Source organism: Chrysemys picta, chromosome 8 (genome assembly GCF_011386835.1).
Source record: "Chrysemys picta bellii isolate R12L10 chromosome 8, ASM1138683v2, whole genome shotgun sequence".
NCBI classification, from domain to species: domain Eukaryota; kingdom Metazoa; phylum Chordata; order Testudines; family Emydidae; genus Chrysemys; species Chrysemys picta.
The window spans coordinates 87,570,808-87,580,183 of NC_088798.1; the positions used below are offsets into that span (position 1 = coordinate 87,570,808).

The 9,376-nt window shown below is 43.6% G+C and overlaps 1 protein-coding gene across 5 annotated transcripts; it reads right to left on the reverse strand.

Moving 5' to 3' along the window:
• Positions 1 to 2,820: 2,820 nt before the first annotated feature.
• Positions 2,821 to 9,360, reverse strand: PTTG1 (PTTG1 regulator of sister chromatid separation, securin). 5 transcript variants are annotated; one of them, XM_005297992.4, is made up of 7 exons: positions 9,225 to 9,360; positions 7,413 to 7,487; positions 6,229 to 6,332; positions 5,350 to 5,528; positions 4,610 to 4,703; positions 3,169 to 3,321; positions 2,821 to 2,990 (listed from the first exon to the last, which is right to left on the reverse strand). In XM_005297992.4, exons 3-7 carry the CDS (start codon positions 6,311 to 6,313, stop codon positions 2,920 to 2,922), a joined length of 582 nt encoding a protein of 193 aa, XP_005298049.2. In that variant the 5' UTR covers positions 6,314 to 6,332; positions 7,413 to 7,487; positions 9,225 to 9,360; the 3' UTR covers positions 2,821 to 2,919. The 5 variants fall into 5 exon arrangements, with proteins under 5 accessions (XP_005298049.2, XP_023955983.2, XP_023955984.2 ...); XM_024100215.3 differs by lacking the exon at positions 9,225 to 9,360 and adding an exon at positions 8,499 to 8,618; XM_024100216.3 differs by lacking the exon at positions 9,225 to 9,360 and adding an exon at positions 8,426 to 8,520.
• Between the last annotated feature and the right edge of the window lie 16 nt (positions 9,361 to 9,376).

Genomic DNA, 9,376 nt, shown 5'->3' on the forward strand with positions numbered 1-9,376 from the left:
GCAAGCTATACTAGACAAATGAATAAATTGAACTCCAGAGTAACATTCATCCTGAAGTCAACCTACCTACCCTCATTGACTCTATAAAGAGAGATAGTTATTTGACCAATATGCTGGGAAAAGCTAAGCCAATTTTATATTCTGCTATTACACCTCTAAAAATCCCTCTGTTGCGGAAGATTCCACTGAACTAAGAGTTATGCAAGCAGTAAGTTACTGAACAAAGTCATATCAATGGCAAAAGGTTGTTTTATTGTCAACATGCTACAACTTCTGGAAAGGTAGCTTTACAGCCCCATCGTGAAGGCTACTACATTTGTTCAGCTGTGGGAACCACTCCTGATTTGAATGAACTTGACAGGATAGGAAAGGAAAGAATGAGCAATAAAACTGAAGTTTATTAGCTCACTGCTACATGGTCCCTTATTATTTTAGTGTGATTGTGTAGCATCAGTTAGGATTTCTGAAACAGTGTGCCTCTTTCCCACTAAGCATTTACTTAATGGATGGATCACTCTCTCCAAAGGGGAAAAAATAAAAATGACAGTTTGCATGTATATTTTGTGTTACAGGAGATCCTAGCAGACAAGGACTGTTCAACCCTAAACAGGGTTATTAAACTGTAGGGAAGGATGACCACTAATTTTAGATTGAAAGTGTAGCTCCTTCACTAGTAACAGTAGAGCAAGTCAGCTCACTTTAAGAAATTATATGACAAGCTACCATGAAAAGCAAAAACCATTTACTCGGCTTGGCAGGAATTAGTGAATTTCATTGTATAAATTGCTTATATAACAATGTCTTAGCCCGTTTGATTGTTTTCTGTCCTTGCATCATGAACTATTTTCACATGAAGAAATCAAAATCTGATCAATCACGTACTCACTTGACATCAACTTGAAACCTCTGGCGTGTCTCAGCTGGGATAGGGCCTTGTTTCTCCAGGTCATTTGCTCTTCTTTTAATCAGAGTGTGGTAGTACTACAGTCATTACCCTACTGCTGAACACCGGTCATTTCCATTTCAGTTAAGGGACACAACTTCTCTCCAGCTATTAAGTTGGCATTTACTGACAATTAACAAAAGAGTGAAAGTAACAAATTAGACTTACCACTTAACATGGGAACCTATACCAAGACCTCCAAAAAGCAAGCACCAAGAGGAGCACCTCAGACAAGTAAGCAGTCTTGTTTAATTCAAGTCAGCTTTCTGCAGCCCTCCTCTGTAAGACTGTTCCTCCTAGAAAAAACGTGGGTGGGCAACCAGCCCACTCCTTTTGATTCCTCATGCTCTGAAGAGGAGAGTGTCAATCATGATCATACAATTTTACTTTTAAACCAGTTAGTAGCAAGATGGAGTTTGGTTTCAATTGTAGCTATCCTTTGATATTGCACTAATTGCTGAAGTCTCCCCCATGCCAATTAGTCAGAGGGTTAACTTAAATGGTTCTCAATAACCATGTTGTGAATCACCTCATTGTTTACACTGGCTAGTGTAGCCTGTACATATTGGTGTCACTTACAGCCTTTGCCTGAAGTTCAGCTCAGCAGAGTACCTCCTTCACCATCATTTTATATTATTGATTTACAAATATAAGGGTTTAAAAAAAAGGGGAGTATAAATTGCTTAATATTTTCTGCATAACAAGGTTATGGTCTCAGCTGGAATAGTACTGGTTACTGCATCTCACAAAAGGGGACCACAGAATCAGGAGGCTCAAAGAAGGGTAATAAGAATGATGGGGCACAAACAAGAGTATATTAAAAGGCAGATGAGACTGTGCAGGTGAGACACTCCTTAAAGCAACAGCAGGGGGTGCAATAGACTTCAGTGACAAATTCAGGATAGTAGGAAATTGTTTATGTAATGCAGAGGCCAAGAACTCATCTGGACTTGGTAAGTGACTGGACATTTATAGCCTTATGAGAAGTTAAGCCTCTTGGAAGCAATGTGAGAATTGCCTACTAACTTTAGCTGACCACCACCCCAAGGTGGACACCAGGGCTGGAACAAGCTATCCAGCATCTGTTAACTGCAGGGTTGCGCGTACGTTCATCTAGGTGGTCTGGTGCTGGCCACTATTCAGGCAGGCTATCAAACTAGATGGATCATGGCCAGTACTGGAATGCATATGCAGGGCAGTTGCTCTAATACCTAGCTCTCATTTAGTGCTTTATGAAGCTCAAGATCACCATCAGTGAGTAAATGGAGGAACCAGAGAAGTGAAAGGACATCTTCAAGGTTACCCAGAAGGCCCATGGCAGAGAGCCAGGAGTAGAACCCAGGTATCCTGATTCCCAATCCAACTAAGTTGGATATTCACTGCAGGGAGGAGAGTTTTGTTCAATTTAAGTGAAGGATAGGGAGAAAAAGGGTAAAATATGTATTTATACTATTGTACCAGTTGTTTTTGGCTGCTATTTCTACAGAGAACAAGAAACTGGATGCTTCATGCATGTAGCAGCATCAAATGCAGCAATTACCAAGGACAGTTTTTAATCTTGTCAGATGCAAACTGCCTACCCCAAGTCACCTGTGCTAGAGACCTGAAAGTTATAATGAAGGCAGTAGGAGCTCTGTCTCCACCACAACCCAGGAATAAAGCCAGTTAGGCACTCTAGTAGAGATTTTGGCTACAATTTTCCTTTGCCAAGACAAAAGCCTAGCTTTGGTTAGATTTCAGGTGTTGCTCAATTGAAAAGCAAGACTCTAGTTTTGCTGCAATCCTTTGTCAAACTAACATTCTGTCACTGTGTAGTTTCTGGTAACCCCTTCTGCAGTAGGCAAGATTGTTTCGACAGATCAGACCCAAGTCTTAGGTTATGCAAGTTAACCTAGTTCTTTATTATTAAGGGATACAAAAAAGATTCAAAGCTGTTCAGTGCTCAATAAAAAAGGCTTCCAAATTCACTTTAAGAGTCATGACAAAGGTGGCAAGTCAATGATTTCATCCAAGGTAGAGAGAAAGTTGGCAGTTGATTGTAGCAATTCTGGAAGATTTAAAAAGGGAGCAAGTCAATGTCTCATGAAATCCCACATTCTATTAAGTAGGTTAGACTCCCAGTAACTGTTAAGGGGTGTTACCCATACATTCCCTCCCTCCTATCCACCCACCACCCCATCAACCAACAAAACAAGTCACTGAAATCCAGCCAAGGTCTTACTTACCACATTCCCATGAAATGTGAGACAGCTTCACAGGTGAAGGGACCATGTTTATACATCTGTCAGGTATATTTTTGTCAAGTATCAATAGAGGAACCCCAGTCAGTGACATGTGGCTTAGTCGGTGTTCTTCAGGAACTTCAAAACTCTCAAAGTCTGTTCAGAGAGATTAGTTTATTTCAAGTTTGACAGAGTTGCATGACTTTCTACCAGACTGCTGTTCATGTGAAGCCCGTCCCCTCAGACTTGACCATGTGTTAAAGGCTGACAGTTCACAGGCAGCTAGATGCTACAAGTATGTTTACTCAGTTCAAGATAGCAGGTACTAAGAACCTGACAGCTTATGGAATCATGTAGGCAAAGGCTGTGCAATCCATTTGCCTGCACCTTCATTGGCGTTTACACTACATCCCGGTGGGATGTCTCATTATGCTTATTTAAGTGCAATTTAGCATAAGGCATGACCTGACACTTGTTGCACTAAAATCTCTAGCAGGCTGGGCACTAAGTGCTCACCCCCCCGTGAATAAATGAAATATTTATTCAGAGCTGACATGAAAGCTCAAGGTGCCTACTGTTGCATCTTGTGTGACAAGACATGGAACCACTTCAGCAAGTTTAACATGATCTCATTCTCTTGTGATACTTCTGAAGTAGTTTGAAGGGTATTACCAATATCTACCAAGGTTCCCTTATGTGTTTCAATAAGCCTTAATAGAGGTACCATCAGCCAAGATGGTACTAGTTCTCAGGAAAGAAGAATCGGGAAGGCAAATGCTGCATTTGGAAGACCCAAACATCTCCCTCAAGACAAAACTGAATGTGTACAAAGCAATTGTTATCACAATCATAATATATAGCAGTGAGACATGGCAACTTACCAAGAAAGTTACACAAAAGCTGGATGCATTTCATCACAAGTGTCTGAGAAGAATATTGGGAAGTACATAGAGATAGGAAGACTAATGAAGTAGTCAGAAAAATTGCTTGACAAGGCACCCTCTCACAAATAATCTACAAAAGATAACATCAGTGGCTGGGACATGTGCTAAGAATGGAAAAACAACACTTACCAAAAACCACCCTTGAATGGAAGCCAGAAAATGCAAGAAGAAAGAGGAAGACTGTGAATAACATGGAAACGAACAGTTCTGAATGAAATCAAGCACCTCAACATGAAATAGGAAGATTTGGAGAGAAGAGCAGTTGACAGGCAAGGATGGCAAATGTGGGTAGCCCAATGTGCAGCAAAGCAGGAGATGGACTAAGGTCTACGATAATAGCCAAGGGGTTTCAAGAGTTGCAGCCTAAGCTAGCACTACAACAGTCTAGCTAAAACCCTCCTTTGGAAAGCAAGGTTAGCCTGAAAGTCAAGGCCTATCTTTAGGTCTACTTAAGAGGCTAAGACAAGACAAATATAAGTTATATTTACATCAGTTCTCACCGAGAGGATTGTAGGGAAAGAAGTTTTCAATTTCTGGATAGGCTTCTTCAGTGGCCACACTGCAGCTTTCCACTTGAGTTGTCTTTCCAGTAATCTAAGAAAGAGTTTATGATTAGTCATCCTCCAGTAGTCTAACTTAAAGTGTTCATCCTCTATACTGCAGAGTCATTTTTGCTAGCAAGATCAAAAGCAGTTTCTGGAAAAGAATTGCCTCCCAAAAATTGTGCACATAAGCAAGACTCCTTAAGCTAGTTTTGCTTTTAATAAGATATTAATGTTCCAGTTTGATTGTTGGGAGTTCCTATAAGACCACAGGTGATGCAAAGGACTATCTACCAGATGACATGTAGTACACTAGATACAGAGCAAGACCAGCTCATTTTACACAGGGCAGACAGATTTGGAGATTTGGGGGGCAGGGTCTATCTGATCAGGTAGACAACATATGCAGTATGTTTGGGATTTGGGTTAGGGTCACTCCCTTCCCTAACTGCTTTTCTACCAGAAAAGCTAGTATTCCATATAGAAGGCAACTGCTGCTCCCTCCAATCTGGGAGAAGATTTTTGGATTATTAGCAATAGGCTCTTTAATTTCCATAAACATGGAGTCTTCCTGCACTCAGACACCATTTCCCTGTACAGAAATACCAGTATCCAGCCTCTGCTCTTATTTCCAGGAACTGAGTAGGTAGAAAGCTATAGTGCATGTTCAGTTCCTGCTGAAGCCTTTATGTACATACTTTCTTGGTAGGCAAAGCCTGTTTTTTCTGTTTCTGAGTTTCCTTCTTGTTTGTGGTTCCCAGAGTCCTGTTTACATTTCCCAGAGCCTTTCTGACAGACTGAGACCTGGCTGGAGTTGCATTAACTGTTCTTCCAACAAGTGGAGTCTGGGTCTGTGATCTTTCAGATAAGACTTTTGCTGCAGGGAGAAATTTAGAGTTTTACTTAGAGTCAGTACATAGCTTTGCAAGTGCTAGAGACAGACTACTTTTAGCTATTTCAAGTTTTCTGCCTAGTAAGAGGACTACATGACTTAGGTGCAGTCAAATGCTTCCAGACAGTTAAGAATCAAAAGGTGTGGTCTACATTTAAAACGTCTATTGGCATAGCTACACTGGTCAGGGGAGTGAAAAACCCCATACCCAGACCACCAACAATGCTGACAAAAAACCTGAGTGTTTATACAGCTATGCTGACACGAGAGAACAACTGTTCATATAGATAACTTTGTTTGGGGAGGTACGGTTCCTATACCACCAGAAAGGCTCCTTCTGTTAGTGTAACCTGTGTCTGCACTAGGGCCATGCCAATGTAGTCATCATCTTAAATGCTTAATTCTCTATAGTCATGTCCACTCCAGTGGACACAGAGGGAGTTAGTTCTGAACTCTCCATTACAGGTTCTCAATATACCCCTTAAAAGGGAGAATGGGACAGGTAAAAGTAGTTCAAATGGGTTCTGAGGATAGGTGTTTACAACACTGAATCTTTGACAACTTTCTTCACATCTGAAAAAATAGCATGAAACAGTGAACCAAGCATGTTCCTGGTTTATTTCACTAGACATATTGTTTTGGTTCACAGATTCAAAGTTTAATTTCTGTAGCAACATATACTCACAAGATACTGAGGACAACCTTAGCCGATCCTTAGAAGCAGCAACATCTCCTTCATTCTCTTTGTCTATGAATATAAGGGTTGTCATCTTCAGTGTGATGAGATCACTGCAAGAAAAAAAAATTACACTTGTTTGTTGAATTACTGCCAAGTCCTTAGGGAACACAAGCAAGGCATTGAGGACAGTCATGACTTTGGTGCCTCTCCTAATACAATCATGCATTGGGGATTCTGTCTTTAAGAAGGAGCATTTATGACTACGCTGTCCATTTGTTTCCTAGATGAGAGTTGGTTTAAGTGAACACACACACACACACACACACACACACACACACACACTTTTGCCAAGCTTTAAGCCTGACATCTTATTGTAGGAAGTCCCACTGCCCAATCTTGATTACTTTTACAGAACACATTGGTAAATTAGAGTAAACCTGTCAACATTAAACAAGTTGCTTAAGTACATCTTAACACATTTTGTTTATTCTCTTATTAAGAAGACTACTTGCAAGTGCAAATTAATGTTGCCACTATAATGCTAAAGATGACAAACTGTCAAGTTTGGAAACCCAATCACATGATTTCCCAGCCTGCTTTAGTCAGGAGCTGACTGCAGACTACTAAGTTAAAGGGTCAGAAAGAGGCCGTTTTCAATAGAGACTTTAAAGTAGACATCAAGTGGGAAATTTCCTACATGAGCATCATTTGTGCCTATTGTTAGCACACCTAATCGTACTATAATTTAAGGAGCTAAGACAAGTCTGTTTCCTCAACCTTGGGTTAGTCAGTAGATTGTGGAAGTCTGATGAAGGGGAAACATTTCTGGAAGATTGTTAAACTCAGATTAATGTTACTGCACCAGAACAGCTCATGCAATGAGGTGGCAGTAACCAGACCACCACTAGTGTTAGCACTTTGCATCTTGTTAAGTGGAAATGAGGACAGAGGTAGAAGCTCTGAATGGCATGCCAAGGTAGTGCTCGTACCATTTACCTCAAGAGATGAGAGGGTGAAGATTGTGCCCTCAGGGATGTGACAAAGGAAACATTGCCAAGAACAATGTAAATTGCAAGGGATTATAGTGAAGTAGATCATAGTTTGAGGATATCAGACATTTTGATCAGTTCCCTCTCCCACCCCCTCCCACCCCCATGCACACCCACACCATCAAAGGAGCCTGCATTTACCTGGCCAGAGTCCCCAGGAGGCACTAGAAAGAGCCGGAACTATGCAATTCTTAGGGGAGACAGCAACACTCCAACCTGCAGAGAGCAAAAGAGTATAGGCAGCAAGTTATATGGGTCCATGCACCACCAATATTAAGGAACATGGGCTCAGCTCCACAAATGTTTGGACTTATGTTTTCAGAGCCATCCCAGCCACAAGACAGACTAGGGCAACTGCCCTGGGTCCCACACTTTGGGGACCCCCACACTTCAAGGGGATATGGGGTCCAAGAGGACAGAGGACATTAGCAGGGGGCCTGGCCCTAGGGTGACCAGACAGCAAGTGTGAAAAATTGGGACAGGGGTGGGGGGTAATAGGCGCCTATATAAGAAAAAGACCCAAAAAAATCGGGACTGTCCCTATAAAATCAGGGCATCTGGTCACCCTACCTGGCCCCAGCAAGCAACCTGGCCCCAGGCCACTCCACCTCCTCCCAAAACACCTCCACACCCTCCCCCTTCACTCCCTCCCCTCAAACCCCCACCCTGCCTCATTCCAGCCCCTCCCCCAAGAAACACCAGAAGCCATCAGGGTAGAGTTGGAGACAAGTCACTCACTGCTGCCAGCAACACACACACATGCAAAATAACCCCCCAGACCACCCTGGACCCCACATCCCCCTGAAGTACAGGGTCCCCCAAAGCACAGGGCAGTTTCCCCAGTCCATCCTATGGACTGGACAGCTCTGCTTGGATCCATTCTGGGCACCACCACAAAAAAAACCAAACCAAAAAAACCCACCACACACAACCACATACAAACCTAACACCCATACAACGGAGCTTAGCCACAGCGTCATCCCAGAAGCTGGGGAAGCCTCCATTCCATACCCAGGAAAAGCCAGAAGTAATAGAGATTAACAAGACAGGAAGAGAAAACCAACCCAAGCCCTGCTCTCCCCCCTGCAGGGGGGCAGCTCAGCAGCTCACTGGAGCAGGCAGCCGCCCGTAGAGAGAAGGAAAAGCACTGATACCTCCACAACCCAGAGCCCCTACAGCAAACCAGCCCAGAGCAGCCTGTACACACCCCCTGCCCAGCGCACTCACCAGCTGTCTAATACAGACACCCCCTAAACCTCAAGCCACAACACACACCCTACTCGCGGGGCCGTTTTTAAACATCAACCGCTTCTCCCATTGGCTGCTTGACACGGGGACTAACGTTCCGGCTGCCGATTGGCTGAGCCAATGGGTGACGGGCTGTTTCTGGGCCGCTCGCCACCAATAGGCAAAGGAAGAGCCGTTGTCGATCGGGGGGGGGCTCTCAGGCCTAGGCTAAGGGTCAACCTTGCACGTACTGTAATTCCCAGCCTGTGCTGCTCGCCACGCTCGAAGTCACTGTGCCTGAGAGAGCTTTAAATCCTTTCCCCCCCTGAATGCTGTTTATTGTTTTGCATGTCACTGAGGCTGGGCAGTGATTGAAAATGGTTCGGCTTTCTGGTTCTCATGAGCTATTAATCTAGATCGCTATTAGCTGTGGTACTATTTTATATGTAGTGCTTATTTGTTAAGCACAGACAATCTGCCTGCTGGAGCTGTGCTGGCCACGGCCCCCAGAAATTTACAATCTAAGGCCTGGAGGCCCAATCCTGCCAAGTGCTGAGCAATTCCTGGGAGGCACTGGATGTGCTCCTCTCCGGGAGGCTAGCGAGTTCAGCCCCTCCCAGATGCTCAGCCCTGGGCCCTAAAATCAGGGCTACATTGGCCACACTGACATCTATGTATAACACTCTCATGTAAACGCTACCCCGGGCACAGCACTACAGCCCTTACTTCATAAACGCGGCAGGGAAGTCCGGACCCGTTTGGGTTGGGATTTACACAAAGAGCGTGTGGACGCATTTAATTCGGTGCCATTCAGAAGTATTTTATTGCCGGGAGAAGTTGCGTAAGTGCCACCGAAGAGCAGGCGAAGGGGCGGCCGG

Bases quoted from the DNA above. Each gene is read 5' to 3' on its own strand.
- PTTG1 (XM_005297992.4), bottom strand. From the start codon at position 6,313: ATGACAACCCTTATATTCATAGACAAAGAGAATGAAGGAGATGTTGCT. The intron at 5,529-6,228 runs GTGAGTATATGT...TTCTCCCTGCAG, and splicing joins AAGGTTGTCCTCAGTATCTT to CAAAAGTCTTATCTGAAAGA. The intron at 3,322-4,609 runs GTGAGAACTGAT...CTCTCTGAACAG, and splicing joins CTTTCCCTACAATCCTCTCG to ACTTTGAGAGTTTTGAAGTT.